At 41.4% G+C, this 16,941-nt stretch overlaps 1 protein-coding gene across 5 annotated transcripts; it reads left to right on the forward strand.

Moving 5' to 3' along the window:
• The first annotated feature begins 142 nt into the window (after positions 1-142).
• LOC115780625 (ectonucleoside triphosphate diphosphohydrolase 7-like) lies at positions 143-14,472 on the forward strand. Of its 5 annotated transcripts, none has more exons than XM_030729942.1 (14): positions 143-237; positions 945-1,049; positions 2,516-2,695; positions 3,653-3,858; positions 5,579-5,729; positions 6,784-6,887; positions 7,056-7,115; positions 7,221-7,369; positions 7,499-7,665; positions 8,688-8,889; positions 9,030-9,149; positions 9,257-9,342; positions 10,638-10,799; positions 11,305-14,472. In XM_030729942.1, the coding sequence occupies exons 2-14, from the start codon at positions 1,042-1,044 to the stop codon at positions 11,519-11,521; spliced, it is 1,812 nt and encodes a 603-aa protein (XP_030585802.1). In that variant the 5' UTR covers positions 143-237; positions 945-1,041; the 3' UTR covers positions 11,522-14,472. The 5 variants fall into 5 exon arrangements, with proteins under 5 accessions (XP_030585802.1, XP_030585777.1, XP_030585793.1 ...); XM_030729917.1 differs by having other exon boundaries at positions 161-333; XM_030729933.1 differs by having other exon boundaries at positions 161-333; positions 948-1,049.
• The last annotated feature ends 2,469 nt before the right edge of the window (positions 14,473-16,941 follow it).

Consider the following 16,941-nt stretch of genomic DNA (forward strand, 5'->3'; position numbering starts at 1 on the left):
TTCTGTAAAAAAAAGAATTTCCCAGATTTGAAATAAATAAATTATTTCCCATCTCATCGTTGTGTCGTTCGCGTGCTTAGTACTGATTATTCCCACAGTACTTGAAGGTAGCATAGTAAACGCCCGGCTTTCGTGATGATGACGTAGCCAAATGGGCTAACCGGAAATTTTGTTGGAAATTTCGGTCATTTCCTTTTCTACTCGTCGCGGTCTCTAAACTAATCTACCGATAAAACAGTAAGAGAAGAAAGCGTTTTATCATCTTTTCTGTCGAAGAACAAACAAGTATTATTAATGTACGTTATTGCTATGGCGGAGAGGAGCCTTCTGTAAGTACGTATAAGAGCGACTGATAGCATACGGGTGCTGATGGTTATCAGTAGTGCGTAAACGTAGCCGGTTTGTAACTGAACAGTTATTATCAGTGATAGCAACATCTGTAGCCAACGTAGATACTGTATAAAGATGTTTTCCCCCCTGTTACTTGGTTTCAGTTACAGTTACTGTGTTTTATGTAACGGTTTTAGCTTATATAACGGGGAGGTAGGCTTGTTAAATTGGGCTGTGAAAAAAAGCAAAGGTTGTGCTAAAATGGAGCTCCCCTGTTTTACAGGAATGTCTCACAAATACAGAACGGGAGTTAAAAATATCACAGATTTGAAGCACAGTATGCTTATTGCTCAGACAAGTTAGAATAACTGGTTAATTTGTAAGTCAAACAAATAAATTATATTATTTTATTTCTAGAATTTTGGGTTGTAGTAAATAAAACTCAACAGTGTAGAGACTGCCTGCTGATTGGAATAAAGAATTTATTGTGTGGTACAAGTTTTATTAAGTTGGGGAAAATAATGTGTTATTTTCATCCAGCATTAACTGCAGAATAAACAGCATGGCGCTGTTTAAATGGCTGAGCCTTTTTTTTCCTTCTCATTCCCTTACAGCAGAAGAAAAGTCTAAACCCTTGACAACAGCATAAACAGCCTGCAGCCGCCATGAGGTGACAATTGTGACATTTTGTACCTTTGCTGACGTGGACACATGGCAAGGTAAGAAACTGATAACAGCTTCTGCTATGAGAATATTCCCGTGAAGCCCTGATGTTTGGCACTCTGACCTTTTTTTTTTTTTTACAGCCATGGGAAAACACAGGCGTTACTAATCACAATAATAAGGGCTTGGTGCATAACAGAACAGATCTTTAATGTAATTCAGTGTTTTTCTTTTTTTTCCCCTACATTGTAAATTAACACTGAAGTCATCCAGACTATGAAGGAACACTTAAGGAATCATGTAGTAAACTTCAAAGTGTTAAACAAACCAAAATATGTTTTAGATTTTAGATTCTTCAAAGTCGGCTCCTTTTGCTTTGATTACAGCTTTGTGCACTCTTGGCTTTCTCTCAATCGGCTTCATGAGGTAATCACCTGAAATGGTTTCCCAACAGTCTTGAAGGAGTTCCCAGAGGTGCTGAGCACTTGTTGGCTGCTTTTCCTTCACTCTGCTGTCCAACTCATCCCAAACCATCTCAGTTGGGTTTAGATCAGGTGATTGTGGAGGCCAGGTCATCTGACACAACACCCCATCAGCCTCTTTCTTGGTCAAACAGCCCTAACATAGCCTGGAGGTGTGTTTGGGGTCATTGTCCTGTTGAAAAACAAATGATGGTCTCACTAAGCGCACACCAGTTGGGATGGCATGTCGCTGCAGAATGCTGTGGTAGCCATGCTGGTTTAGTGCGCCTTGGATTTTGAATAAATCACCACCAGTGTCACCAGCAAAGCACCCCCATACCATCACACTTCCTCCTCCGTACTTCACGGTGGGAACTACACATGTAGGAACCATCCGCTCACCTTTTCTGTGTCTTATCCTGTGCAACAGAGGAAACTCTTGGTCTTCCTTTCCTGTGGCGGTCCTGATGAGAACCAGTTTCATCATAACGTCTGATGGTCTCTGCGACTGCACTTGAGGATATTTTCATAGTTCTTGAAATTTTTTCAGATTGGCTGACCTTCATTTCTTAAAGTAATGATGGACAGTCGTTTTTCTTTACTTAGTTGAGTAGTTCTTGCCATAATATGGATCAGAACATTACTCAAATAGGGCTATTCACTGTATACCAACTCTACCTCTTCACAACACAAATGTTGGTCTCAAACACATTAAGAGGGCAAGAACTTCAAGAAATTAACTCTTGACAGGCGCAGCTGTTACTGAAAGACATTCCAGGAGACTGCTTCATAAAGCTGACTGAGAAAATCCAAAGCTGTTATCAAAGTAAGAGGTGCTTACTTTGAAGAATATAAAATATAAAACATATTCTGGTTTGTTTAACACTTTTTTGTCTATTAAATAATTCCATATGTACTTCTTCATAGTTTGGATGGCTTTAGTATTAATCTACAATGCAGACAATTTTTAAATAATGAAAAACCACTGAATTAAAAGGTGAGTCCAAACTTTTGACTGGTACCCTATATAACAGCATCTGCTGTGTTTTCTTCTTCCATAGGATCACTTTGTCCTGCCTGCCAGCCTCCTGGTACTGCAGTGTGTCCCTGCTGTCTCTGGGCTGCGCCCCAAGACAGAGGCTTCTTCTCCTGCTGCTGCTGCTCATCACGTCTGCCTTCCTCCTTCTGGAAACCTACCAAAGGCAGCTCTGGGGCACACGGCGACGGCCCCAAGTTAACAAGTGAGTGGACAGATATAGAAATGAAACAAGGTTGACAAAGTGGGGGTCTTACAAATCTGAAAGCTTTTGGTAACATATTTTCCACTTATATTCCACTCTGATATTTTTTCTTGTTAGAAATTTTCATTTCTAAAGTTCTAAAAGCCAAATATTTTCCAGTCAATGCTGTAGAAGCTAAGCATGGTTCTTAGGAATCAGCACAGTGACGCAGCATGAAAACACTGGTAATCGAGCATGTCAGGTTACAGGATGGTGAGGAGATGTGCCAAAACATGCCTTAAATGTAGGTGCATTTCATAATCAGCCACCATTAATCTAATAATGCAAGTCGTCCTCTCTTTCAAGCATGCTGGAGTGGAAAGCTAATGTAAACAGCTTTGTGAGCGCTGTTCAAAGCACTCAGTATGTGGGACTGACTGCAGGTGTTCTCTCCGGTAAACAAGGGAAGCTCTCAAAATACAGATAATTTATAAAAAAAAATATAAATGCACTCTGTGGTTTCTTTGTATGAATATTTAGAACATTTGGTTCAAATAGATTAAAGGAAAGAGCATGCTGGTGGAGCTAAAAAAAGACAGAAATAGTCTGTGTTTTAAGATAAATAGACTGGTTCTCATGTAGCGCTTTTAGTAGAGCGCTCAAAGTGCTTCATACAACATGCCTCATTCAGCCATTCATACACGCACCCTTTTTCTACACCTAAGTGCTTTCTATCTAACATTCACACTCAAAATGAGTGCATTTGGGGTTCAGTATCTTGCCCACGGTTACTTTGGCATGTAGACTGTAGCAGCCAAGGATCAAACCACTAACCTTCCAATTAGTAGATGACCTGCTCTACCTCCTGATCTCCAGCCAACCCAAAAGAGCTTGACAGCTTTGTCTGGTACACAAATACTGTTTTCTGTGCAGGCGTATATTCTTCATCTCCTAATGTTTCTGTTGGCTCTCCTCCAGATACCTCTCCATCGCTGAGTCCATGGAGGCTACTGACATCCTCAACTCTGCTCTGAATTATGGCATCGTGGTTGACTGTGGCAGCAGCGGCTCTAGGGTCTTCGTGTACTACTGGCCCCCCCACAACGGGAACCCCCACACCCTACTGGACATCAGACAAATGAGGGACCGGGACCACAACACTGTCGTCAAAAAGATCAAACCTGGTGAGGAAGCAGGGCTCGCTCTCAGCCCAGTTTGTCGCAGTGTTTCTTTGTACCAGGTTCAAGCTTGCTGAGGACTCAGATCTCTGTATGCATGCACAACAGTGCAGTGCTATTTGATTAAGTAGTGAGGCACAGCAGTAACACGTGCACTTGCGTATAAAGATAGTTAAGTTGTTAAGACTTGAAAAGCACTGAATTAATGCTGGTTCATTACATCTTCGTCTCTGCCTGTCTGTCCATCTTCATCATCCTACATGTTCCTAACATCTCGCTGCTTTCCCTCTCGTGTCTCCTCTTTTCTCTCTCCGTGTAGGTTGCATGTTCTTTCTTATTCTCTGGTGTTGTAGATTAACACGCGAGTTAATAACCAGTTTTCTGAGCCGCTGATAATTTTAAGTATGCATTTAATCAGAGGGAAACCAGTTTGAGTTTTTCACAACACATTCCAGCAAATGTTTCACTATAAAAGCCTTTTTTTTTTAAGATATGAAAGGTTTCTGTATATTGAAATGCCAAAACATATACAGGAAATGATGAAGTTGTATAAATGATGTAATGCAATAACCTTAACAGAACAAATTCTACTCAATAAGGAGGGAGGAAAGACCGGTTATGCTCAGCAGTTGAGGTAAATAAAAGTGAGGCAGTATGAGATGAATTACAGTGTTGCTGTAAATGAATGAGCAATTAGAAGAAACATTGTTCCTAGTTTTGCTGAACTGTAACCGTTTTAGCCTTTTCATGTTTACTGGCTAATGTGCAGACCAGAAACAAAATGACTCGACTCGCTGTGCTGTTTAAAGGCAACCAGCTGCTGGCAACTTTTAGGGTGAAATGTTTTCTTGCATGTTACTCAGTGGATGAGTTGACATCTTGTATCAATCAGCACATCCTAAACGTGGAATATACTTCAGTGATGATTGAATTTCAGCCAGGTCTATACCTGAAATATATAAATACTCTGTTTTCTCGCTACAAGGATAAAAGAGTGTCGGAGCGTCTTTGCACCGGTGCTGCACATATACTCATATTTCCACCATCTCCGTATAAATAATGCTGTTCATTTGAGAATTGCAGGTTTATTATTTCTTGTGCGACATGAGAAAGAATGTGGAGCAGTTTTGTAGCAAAAGCTCAAGACAAAAGTAGCAATTCTGTGTTAATTAATTTCATTTCAGTACTTTAATCATATAAAACCCCAACTTGTACGAGAGAGATGAAAATCTGTGGCGATCAAGAATCACCACTTCTACAGAGATGTGATCAAACTCAGTCATAAGCCTGGTGGAAGGGTCCGTCTCATGTTTTTTGTTTGTTTGTTTTTTTTCTTTTGTTTGTTCTTTTGTTTTCGTGAACTGACTCGAATGGTGCCACTGAGGCAGATGAGAGGATGACTGTCTGCCCTTTGGCTCAAAGCCAAAAAAGTGAAAGTCAGAGCCTGTGAGACTGGAGCTGATAAAGTGGGCTCACTGATATATTATGGGTCAAGTCATGTCAGTTGTATGGAACCTGCATTATAGGTCATAAGTACAAGGTTATGAGTCATTTTATGACCCAAATTAACCCCCGTCCAACCTTGTCTTATCTTGACAGCATCATATTTGTGTTCTACTTGTCTCTAGCTGTACTTTTATAACTAGCTGGAAATCTGTGAGTTTTGGTCTGTTTTTAATACCTGACTGTACTCTCTCTGTGTTTGTGTGTGTGTGTGTTCTCTCAGGCATCTCCACTCTGGCAAACAAACCAACACAGGCCAGTGATTACCTCTATCCTCTCCTCAGCTTTGCTGCTGCTCATGTCCCAAAGAACAAACACAAAGAAACGCCGCTCTACATCCTCTGTACTGCTGGCATGCGGCTGCTGCCTGAGAGGTAGACAGAACAGCACGCAACAACAACTTGTGCATCAGTTTTTAACCCAATGATTATTTTAAGGGAGACCTGTTGTGGTCGTTTCCGGGTCTACTGTGAATCATTTGGATTCTACTTGCCCAAATGATTAACAGTGGATGATTTATTGTTCAAAATAATATCGGTTTGTCCTGTAGTGTTAAGGCCCTTCAGTTCACCCTCTGTTGGAGACAAGCTGATATAGCCTCCCTCATTGTGAGGTCACCTTGCTGTTAGTCACCTTTCTTCCGAGTGGCTGCACCTTGTAAACAGAGGTTTGAACAGCGGGTGGTACAGCTCAGGCTGACCTGATTTGTTTAAAGCAGATCTGTTATTCTGCTCATTTCCAGCTTCATACTTTTATTCTTGGAGTCTTCTGAGCAGCTTTACATGATTCACAGTTCAAAATAAAGCTTATTTATGCTATACTGGGCCTTGTGCAGCTCCAGAGTTTATCCACTGTCTGCAACAAGCTGTTTTAGCTCCCCTCACCATGCCTTTAAGCCAATTGGTTGCCCTTTGCGCACAATTGAACAGCTGGTGGGTGTAGTTTCACCCAGAGAAGTGTGGCTGAGTTTATCCTATTTAAGATATCATCTCCATTCGTATCATTCGTCAGGAGTAAAAAAACAAAGAAAGAAACAGGCAGTTCGATCAGTCTGAAGCCTAAGCTTTGGCTCACAAGGATTACTTGTACATACGTTTAATATGAGCATCTGCCATTGTAAAAGGATAAATATGACAAAGTAAGGAAAGGTGAACAGAAAAAAGTGTATTTTGCACTGTGATTATTTTTTATCTGTAGAGTCTTGAAGTGGCGATACGATTTTCAAATCATGATTTAAGTCTTGCGTCTTTGATCTTCATGCACTCTCTGTTTATCTGAACTGTGTCTTTATAGTCTCAGTTTGGAAGAAAATTTGTTAAACTATTTAATTAGACTTTTCTGTTCTCTGATTCTCTGTGTATTGTTGTGTTGTGTTGTGTTGCGACTGGTTAAAACCTCCCACGTCTTGCCGTACCTCTCTGCATGTAGCCAGCAGGCAGACATTTTGGAGGACCTGGTCACTGATGTCCCCCTGGAGTTTGATTTCCTGTTTTCCCGTTCCCACGTTGAAGTCATCTCTGGGAAACAGGAAGGTGAGCTCCCAGGCTTGTTTACCCTCCTGATAGTGGCTTCAGTCCTTAAGTACAGAAAAAATGGAATTACAGAGTCTCTACATAAGGGGTCACACTTTAAATCTAACTGCTCTGCCTGTTTTTTTGTGTCTTCCTACTATGAAATGACACGTTCCTGTTACTTTAAAGGCGTGTATGCATGGATCGGCATTAACTTTGTCTTGGGACGCTTCGATCATGCTGACGAGGGTAAGTGTGAAGGAGCCATGATGTCAACCAAACTCACACTAATGTTTGTTACGTGTGTATTTTATCCAGAATCACTAAATGTTTGTTTGTTTTGGGGTTTTTTAGAGGATGCCACAGTTGAGGTGACAACAGGGTCTCAGAGCCAGCAGCCAATCAGCAGACGGCGCACAGTGGGCATCATGGATATGGGTGGAGCTTCACTACAAATTGCCTATGAGGTGCCCAGTGCCATCACCTTCAACTCACCTCAAGAAGTAAGGAAGTGCACTGAGACATCAGTCACTGCAACTGTAACAGCATGATTACTGGCCTGTCCTGCCTGTGTAATAGTCTGGAAGGCTGGTCTCATCTGCATTAGCGTAACACCTCAGTGTGGTTTTCAGGAGGAGGCAGGGAAGAGCGTCCTCGCAGAGTTTAATCTGGGCTGCGATGTTGAGCACACGCAGCACGTTTACCGAGTGTACGTCACCACGTTCCTGGGCTTTGGAGGAAACATGGCCAGGCAGCGCTACGAGGACCAGCTCTTCAACAGCACATTCACCAAGAACAGGTTACTCACACAAGTGTTTTATTTTAATGTTTGAAGTCCTGTGTGAAACACCTGAAAATATCTACCTTTTCCTTAAAGTTGGCATAGACAGCTGCACTGCCGCCTCTCCCCCCTGTGCCACTACATCCAGATCAAGTGCAGGAGTTCTCTCCACTGAGTGAATATTAATCTGACGTTCACTCTTCTTGTAACTTTATTCTTCTCTACCTCTTCACCCCCTTTGCCTCCTCCAACAATAGAGCCCTTCATTTTACCAGAGGTTCAAGGCGGTTCAGTGTCCAATATTTCAGCTATCTGAGGGCAGCTGCATTACAGCACTGTCCCTGCAGTCGAGTCTCATTTTTCCTGGGGACGGAGCAACGTACGGAAATTGATGTGTAGAGGCAGTTGGTGTTATTATTCTGTAGCTACTACATTATGAAATCAACATTTACTTTACATTTCATTTAATGTAACTACTTTAAAATTAAGTTAAAGCCAAAAAAAAAAAAAAAAACTTGCCTTTTTCCCGGTTATATTACCATAAGAGACCAGCGTCTGGATGATCGGTACCCTCTCGTCTCCTGTCATGCCATTCTGTTATCCAAAGTCAAATTAGTATTTCCCACAGCTGTGGCTGTTGTCTCTGTTTGCTTCTTGCTGCATTTTAGGTTTTGCTAAACTTTGTAAAAATACTGTCATTTTTCTGTCAGGTGTTATCAGAAACCTAAAAACAGCGCCCTCTACCTGCCACACAAACACACATCTTTGAAATCTAATCGGGGCATGTGATGTAAAATATAATGTACATGCAAGTCAGGACTGGAAACCTTTTAATATAATAATTATATTAATGACTTAATTTGACAATGCTGAGTCAGTCTTTTAAACATGTCATAACTGATCCAATATTTCATTCTAGTTCAGTGATTTCTCTAAATTGAAGACTCATGTTGTAACTTCTAAACCTCTTTCTCATGTTCTTTCAGTTTCATGCAGCTCAGTAATTAAAGTAAATGTAATTAAAAATGTTTTTTTTCCAGACTTCTAACCACACAGACAGGCCTGAGTGAGGACAAGCCTTACTTGGACCCCTGCCTGCCAGTCGGAGTGTCGGACACAGCAGTCCGGGACAATCACACGTTGCACCTGAGGGGTCAGGGCGACTGGGCCAAGTGTCAGGAGGCCGTGCGACCTTTCCTGGGCCTCCACAATGGCACCATGTCACCAGGAGGTGTCTATCAGGTACAGACCTTTATGATAGTACTAAGGTTTTGTACTGTATTCATAATTTCACACTGAAATCACTGCTCAGGGAACAGCTTTGCCTTTATTTTTCATAAAGTAGACACGCAAAGAAAAATTGTCATATAATATTTTTTCAGGCTCCCATCAACTTCAGCAACAGTGAGTTCTACGGTTTCTCCGAGTTTTACTACTGCATGGAGGACGTGCTGAGGATAGGAGGGCAGTACAACAGTGAGAAATTCTCCAGAGCTCTGATGGTACCAGACACACAGCACCAGTCACTCCATGAGACAAAGAGACAAGATTTTACCCTCTGCTGTTGGTTCAGTGAAAGTTCACGTGTTTGTTTTGGGTTATTTAACAGGACTACTGCTCCACCAAATGGTCGACACTGAAACAGCGTCTGGATGACCAGCTTTTCTCCCAGCAGGCAGACATCAGCAGACTGAAGTAAGTTCATTTTTCTGGCTGTCTTCATGCTGACACAAAGTATCTCCTACAGTAATATATAAATAAAGTGCATTTTTCATGTATTTTACATGAAAACGTGTGCATACACACACACACGGCTGTGGCATCCTTTGCGGATGTTTCAGTTCTATGTGTGAGTTTTTTCATAAGATCCTGTATAAAGTGAGATGGGAGATGCTCGCGCAGTCTAGATAGCTTGGTTAGTGTATTTGTAGTCCACTGCAGTATTAAATGGGATGCTAAATTTGCCTAGCCAAAAAAAAAAGAAAACAGGCTTAAACCTCCTGTCACCCAAAGCAGCTGCGCTCTCATATTCCATAAACTGTAATGTAAAAATTAGTGAATTATATAAAAATGTAATCTCTCATACAGTTGTCGTGAAGGAGATTATCAGCTATGGAGTCATTCGAGGAACTGCAGTTTTTGGCCACTTCTGTGTTTGCTGTTTTTTGGGGTTTTTTTGTTTGTTTTTAAGCACCTGTCAGCGCGCACCGCTCATAGGAGAGAAAGCAAAAGTATAAACAGACTCTGAGGTTTTTTTCCATGTAGGGTTTTTGACACAGGTATGCATATTTGTCTGTCAACAAACCAAATTTCTAAAACTGGACTTAAATCGCGTAAATTTCCAAATATTTAATATACACAAATATTTATTCAGTCTAGCGAACAGTAATAAAGTGCAGATTTTCAGGGTGATTTTTAAAAAAAAAAATTTTTTATGAGGCTCTCTTGGAACTTCTACCCGTGAACAGCAGTGGATTATTTCAGTAACACCAGGAGCCGCAGACACACCCAGACATTTTAGTCACTGCTGGGGACGGTCTAGACAAGAAACCAAAGCAAATAAATGTGAACTGCTCACTTGTTCTCAGTTCTTTACTTCACTAACTCCAAATTGCACACTTGAAGATCTCACAGCAAAGTCAGAATTCAGCCAAACTGCACAAGTACTAGATTTACTAAAACATACATTATAAAATTTCAAACATACACAGAAATTTAACATGTAACTCTTTATTATCTGTGAAATTACATCCCTAACATCTACTGTGGGTGGCAAATTTGCAAAAGTTATTCCCTTTTTTGCCTGCAGGTGGTGCACATTTGCATAGCTCTGTCTGCAGCTGTTAGTCTAAATGGCTGCTTTGTTTCTTCCTGCCCACAGATGCTGCAGGTTTGCCTTGAACCACTAGAGGTGTAGTGCTGGTCATTTACATGTGTCAGTTTGGCCCCCTCTGACCCATTACTGTGCTCTTTTTTTTTTTTTACTCCAGGTATCAGTGCTTCAAGTCAGCCTGGATGTATGAAGTGCTGCACTCAGGTTTCCGTTTCCCTACCGATTACCCGAACCTGAAAACAGCCCAACTGGTTTATGACAAGGAGGTCCAGTGGACTTTGGGGGCCATCCTGTACAAAACCCGTTTCCTGCCTCTCAGGTAACTGCAGGATGATATATCACACTTTTCCTGCAGCAACATTAGCTGGCTGTTAGTTTCACTCAGTGGCTCCTGTTGTCCCTGCAAATGTTTCAGAGGAATATTCAGTTGCTTGCTGTGAAAAACACAGTTTACATCTTTATTCTGTCATGGTCTAAAATCAGCTGGATGGCATGTACATTTTAGTTCATTACAGGACTGAAATGAAACTTGCAAAGTTAAACCAAATGAATTAAAGTGAATGAAGAAGCACACGGCATTATATGAATACAATGTTGATTACCTGAAATGTTTTCAAAACAAATCCCCTTTACATCCCCAAACAACTGAAGAAATCTTATTTTGAAAGTTACAACTTGACCCCCCCCCCCCCCCCCCCCCCACACACACACACACACACACACACACACCAGTTAAACAGAATGCTGTTCCTGCTGCTCTGCTCATTAGTAAGGATTTGTTTTGGATTAAACATGTGCTTCCTCTGCCCCGCGTGTTTCTCCAGGGACCTGCAGCAGGAAGCACTGCGGCAGAACCACCCCAGCTGGCTGCGCTCCTCTTTCGTCTACAACCACCACCTGTTCTCACTCTGCATCCTGGTGGTGGTGCTGGCCATCCTGCTCTACATCCTGCGCCTGCGGAGGATCCACCAGCGGGAGCAGCGGCAGGCCGAGGTCCTGAACCTCCTCTGGGTGGAAGAGGGCGAGGCCCTCCTCCCCTAAGAAATACATCTGGAACGGGAGGCTCCACACTGATCACATACAGGGTCTTATGTGTGCCTGACTGTGTCTGAAGAATGTGAGTATGGAGGACAGCTAAGGAAGGTGGAAATTACTCAGTGTGACTTGGTAGATTATGATGTAATAGGAGAGCAGACAAAAACATCACAGCATGGAGACAGTTTAATGAGCCCCGAAATCACACACCTCCCTGTATATCGTTTGATCGCACAGAGCCCGCCTCAGACTGGAAAGACGTACTCTGGGCTCTCTTTCCTCTCTTCACCACCACTTTGGATGACAAGAATCACCCCAGATTTACAGGATCAAACCATTCCTTTTTTTCCTACCATTCCTTCTAAGATCTTATTTCTAGGTTAAAGGCAGTGTGGACAGCTAACCTGGATGTGGTGTCATTGTTAATATTTCCACTGCTGGGTGAGGGAAAAACATGGCAGAGAAAATTTAGCTATATTGGTTCACTGAAGGCTTTCAAGATTGTTCAGCATCTTTTTAAGGAAAAGTCACCTAAAGGCAGCAGCGGGAAACATCAAAGTTTGCCCACAACTTCAGCTCTTAAAGGGGACCTAACGAGTTTTTTTTCCCCCTTGTTTTGTCATATGTGTACTGTTAAAATGGTCAGTGTTCACTTCAAATGTTTCAAATAATGAGGTCAGTAAGTGGGCAAGTAATCTCTGTGAGCCAAAAGCTCAGACTGATCTAAACACTCAGTTTAACCTTGGTGCTTTCTATCCTTGTATGATGTCAGTGAGAGGGGATAGCCCTAATATGGTCATCTCAGGCACATTACTCTGACTGTGGGGACAGAAGCCCCCATTGGCTTAAAGGGAAGGTGCTTCTCATTAGATAGTAAAGGAACTGAGGAGCTCCACCAAGGCCCAGTATAAGATAAATAAGGATTACTTTGAACTATGAATCATGCAGAGTTACTCTAATAGAGTCCATGAATACAAATTTAGAGCTTAAAATGAGCGTACTGGGTCCAGGCAGCCTGGGCTGTACTGTAAGATTAATGCGAGCATAGCTGAGAGTAGGCAGAAGTCAGTGTTGTTGTCTGCAGGCTGAATGAGTGCCAGATGTTTATATGGACCACCCATCATGAGAAATGGGTTGTGTACATATATGACTGGATGGTATATGGTGTGTGTCATTATAGAGCGACTTCCATTTTAACGCAAATCCTGTTTACGTGTTGTTTACATTTGAATCCAGATATTGCATAAACACATTAGAGAACGTGTTCTGGTCACCCGTTTCAGCGGCTGCTACAGATGAGAAGAACCAGGAAAAATCTGCCGGGTCATCAGAAGTTGCTATGCAGGCTTTTGTAGGCTTTCACACGCATGATTGGTCATCATTTCTTTTTGTCCAGATCCACCCCGTTGTTACCTTTCCTTTAACCTGACTGTGTTATCTGTGAAATGCCGTCCCTAACACGAACAAATGAGGAAAGCAAAGGTGAACAGGCTGCCTCCCACCTGAGGAGCTGTTTTTGTTTTAACCTAAATCTTACCCTCATGTTACAGCAGAAATGCTCACTACCCCAAACCTGACATGCCATTGCAAATTAGTGCAGGCTGATGTAACAGCGTGCTGTCGTCATTTCTCCACCACCAAAGATAGGGTTTCACCCACATCTCTGTTTGTCTCCATGGGAAGATTTCCTTGAAAGCAGTCCTGGAGACTGATGATGTCAGCTGCATCACTTTGGCCTCAGATTGCGCTTTGATACTTGAATGCCAGTGCTGGCCTGCCAAGACCCCCGTCCAGCGTAGATTCTAATCAGAGGGAAGCCAGGGCCAAGAGGCTTTTTAGCTGAAATAAGCAGGGAGGCCTAATCAGAGTCTGGATGGAGGCAGTGAAAACAGACAAAGCCCCTGGAGGCCTGATTTAAGCAGATTCTGTCTGTCTTTTGAATGCAATAACTCTGAGAAAGGGTTAAAAAAAAAACTTGTGCCTCAGGCCTAGATGGATACTGGACATGAAAAAAATGTACAGCACAGCTCTGTGTCAGTGTACCTAATATTAAGATGACTTTAAAGCCATTTTTTTTAATGAGAAGAGCGTAATCCAAACAAAAAGTTTATTCCATTTTGTGTCTACTGTATTTCATAGCTGCAAACTGAAGCCACTGTTTTGTTTTCTAGTGAGTCTTGGTGTAGTGATATGTGCTGACAGACTGACAGAGCTGTGCAGCAAACCATGAAGACAAAAATATGGTTCTGAACCGCACCTGGTGAAACTTCCTGAGAAGTTATATAATGCATAGTTCCTACAGCTGATTTTTTTTTAAATATCCAAATGGCTCAGAGTTTCTCATACTGGTTTCAGTCAGGTGGTATTTCATGATTCATCCAGCTGAATGATGATGACTCCATTGTTTTTAAAGAAAATGGTCCTTTGTAAGCTGTAAGTGGTGCTAATGGGAATGTTTTAAGAGAGAGTGAAGCTGTTTGAGGGCTTTGCATCATTTCAAAAAGCTCAATATGTTCTCTTGTTTTCCCTTTTGTGTTTGTCCTGACCTGGATGAGTTCTGACTTGTCTTCATCAAATCGTCATTGTTCATTTGGAACATTTCTCTCATCTGTATTTCACACGTTCGCACTCTTAAATTCCTAATCATTGAGACCTGAGTGCCAGCAGAGCCAGTTCTTATTCTAGCTTGTATTACCTTGTGTAAAGAAAAAAAAAAAATTTAAAACCAATTTCTGATCCATCCTGATGAGGATTTTAAGATTTCTGCTGCTTCTGTGATTTTTTGACTCCTGACAGAGGACCAGTCATTGACTGTCATTCCAGAGTTGGGCATTGTGCAATGTTGAACAGTAATTCACTGAAAGGGAAACTTGATTTTTTTATGTTCTTAATTGTGGTACTTTTAACATAAATGTGAACTGAAACTATCCCAATAAATGGTTCCTTTGTAATTCAAATGATTTGACTCTTGTCTGTGTATTGTGCCAGGTGTACCAACTGTAGGGGTGTTTAAGCAAAGCTGTAAACACTGGATATGAAAAAAAAAAAGCCCAAGTGCCAAAAACAAACTTGAGGCTGGCTGAAAAGGCCAGTCAATCCAATCAATTCCCAAAGACTGTATATAAAAGATGGACACAGCTATGTCGCTTCAGTCACTGTTTCTGGGCTCTACGTTTGAGGCCTCAGTATTAGCTTTGCTGCTACCGTGTTGACCTGCCCAACCTTGGAATAACATCAATTCACAGGGCATCAAACATCAAACCACACTGAACATGGACCACAGACAGCTAAGCAGAGCACTGCCTCAGGACATATAAAAACAAGTATTGACAAGCATGTTAAAGATAAATGCTACAAGACCTTCTCCAAGCAGCTTGATGTTCCCGTGTCTACAGCTGCACATTATCCAGAGGTTTTCAGGTCCATGGGACTGTAGCCAGCCACCCTGCATGTGGCCGAAGGAGGAAAATTAATACAATATTAATATGAATGGTAACCAAAGAGCACAGAACAACTTGTAAAGAGGTTAGAGGTGAACTCCACAGTCAAAGTACATCAGTGTCAGATGGCACCCTCCGTCACTGTTTGAGCCAAAGTGGACTTCATGGACGACTGAGGAGGACACCACTGTTGAAAACAAATCATAAAAAAGCAAGACTGGGATTTTCCAAAATGCATATTGAGAAGCCATGAAGCTTCTGGAAAAAAAAAAAAAAAAGACCTTTGGACAGATGAGACAAAACTGGAGCATTTTGGCAAAGCACATCAGCTCTGTGTTCACAGACACAAACATGAAATTTTATTTAGCAGGATGTCTGCGCAATGGCCAACTAAGCTTGCTGGCTTTACCTGTAGCACTCCGGACACTCACCTGAATACAGATAACCATGACCCTAAAGCTGAAGTCAAAACCTCAAAATGTAAGGAAAACACCCTGTGATAGATTCTCTGCAGTCAAACGATGAACCTCATCTTTTGTAAAAAAGCGAGGTCTTTTATAAAAAGTAATATAGAAACTGAATAATATCACAATCCATAATAAGCTGCTATGGAGTTTTCATTAATTTGATGTCTTAGTCCAATATAGATGACATATGAGCAAGAAATGGTGCCAGACCTTTAGGTGAAATTGTTTCTCATAAACTAAATATTCCCTACTTCACTTATGATTTTATACTGCCATGTGTTGACATTTTTATCCATAAATATGCCAGTAAGCTTCAGCTAAAGTGCAGCTGAACAATCTGACAAGCTTCTCTCAGTGAGTGAAGCAGGCTTTGAAGATTTCTGTTAGGCACCTTTTTCATCTTTAATACATTTACTTACATAATGGAAAGCCTAGTTTTCAGTGTGCCTGTTCTGGCTAGTGGTACTTGGATACTGAAACCACCACATCACAAAATTTGATACCAAATGGCATTTATTATATGAAAGATAGCACAAGCAGACTTATTAAGAAGCTTGTGTTAGTTAAAAAAAAAATTGTCTAAAACAATGCAAAAATAAAGACACAAAAGAATTTAGACATCCAAAAATGACTTTGGAACATAAATGCTAAAAAATAAACAATATTTTAGTTTGCTAAACTAATTGAGAACTAAGCCTGAAACAAAAAAAATAGCAACCTCTCTGAATGCACAAGTGCCAAAAAGTGCAGTTCCTCTAGTCGCCACTAGAGGCCACATGTAATGTGAGTCAAGTTAATATATTAAAATAACCAGCTTAGCTGCATTACCTTAAAAAACAAAACAAACAAACAAACAAAACAGTGGGTGATTTTTTCCCCCCCCTATAACTCATCCATGTAGATACTGGCAAAGCTGTTATGTTTGTGTCTTTACTACACGATAATCTCTGAGGCTGAAACATTAAACCGGCACGGTAGCGACAAAAGCTTCAAGTCCTCAAATATGGCCTGATCTGTGATACAGACCATCCAAAAAGTATGTGCTCCAGTTTTGGTGAGTAAAATTGTGTTACTTTGTACATTGTACCTGATAACTTAGCAGCTCCACCCTTTCATCCATATAAGTGAGTGGCATTCTGTTAGGGCAAGCAAGGAAAGCAGTACTTGCCCAGTAAAATCTAAAAATAGACATCAATTATAGGCAAACTGAAAGTGAGCACTCTCTTTGCATCTCAAACAGCTTTCTGGCCAACAAGCTTGTCTTTGCCTGTTTGCATCCATCCTTATGGCCATCGTGGCTGCAGTGGGCTATCGTCTCTGAAAGGAGGCTTAGCTGCTTACCTCTGCTTCCACTGAACGCTCTGGTGTTTGTTGTTCATCATGGGCACATCCGTGTTTCATTAATAGTGGCTTCAGCTTGTCAAGCCGAGCGTGCAGCAGTTTTTTCTGGTTATTTGTACATGCACATTGTGGATAAACCTCTGGTCTCACTGCTCTGAGATCAGTTATGATCTGCACT

This window comes from Archocentrus centrarchus, chromosome 1 (assembly GCF_007364275.1).
Source record: "Archocentrus centrarchus isolate MPI-CPG fArcCen1 chromosome 1, fArcCen1, whole genome shotgun sequence".
Taxonomy (NCBI): domain Eukaryota; kingdom Metazoa; phylum Chordata; class Actinopteri; order Cichliformes; family Cichlidae; genus Archocentrus; species Archocentrus centrarchus.

Coding starts and splice junctions, on each gene's coding strand:
- LOC115780625 (XM_030729942.1), top strand. Junction 9,150..9,256: donor AATTCTCCAGAGCTCTGATG/GTACCAGACACA, acceptor GTTATTTAACAG/GACTACTGCTCCACCAAATG. Junction 10,800..11,304: donor ACCCGTTTCCTGCCTCTCAG/GTAACTGCAGGA, acceptor GTGTTTCTCCAG/GGACCTGCAGCAGGAAGCAC.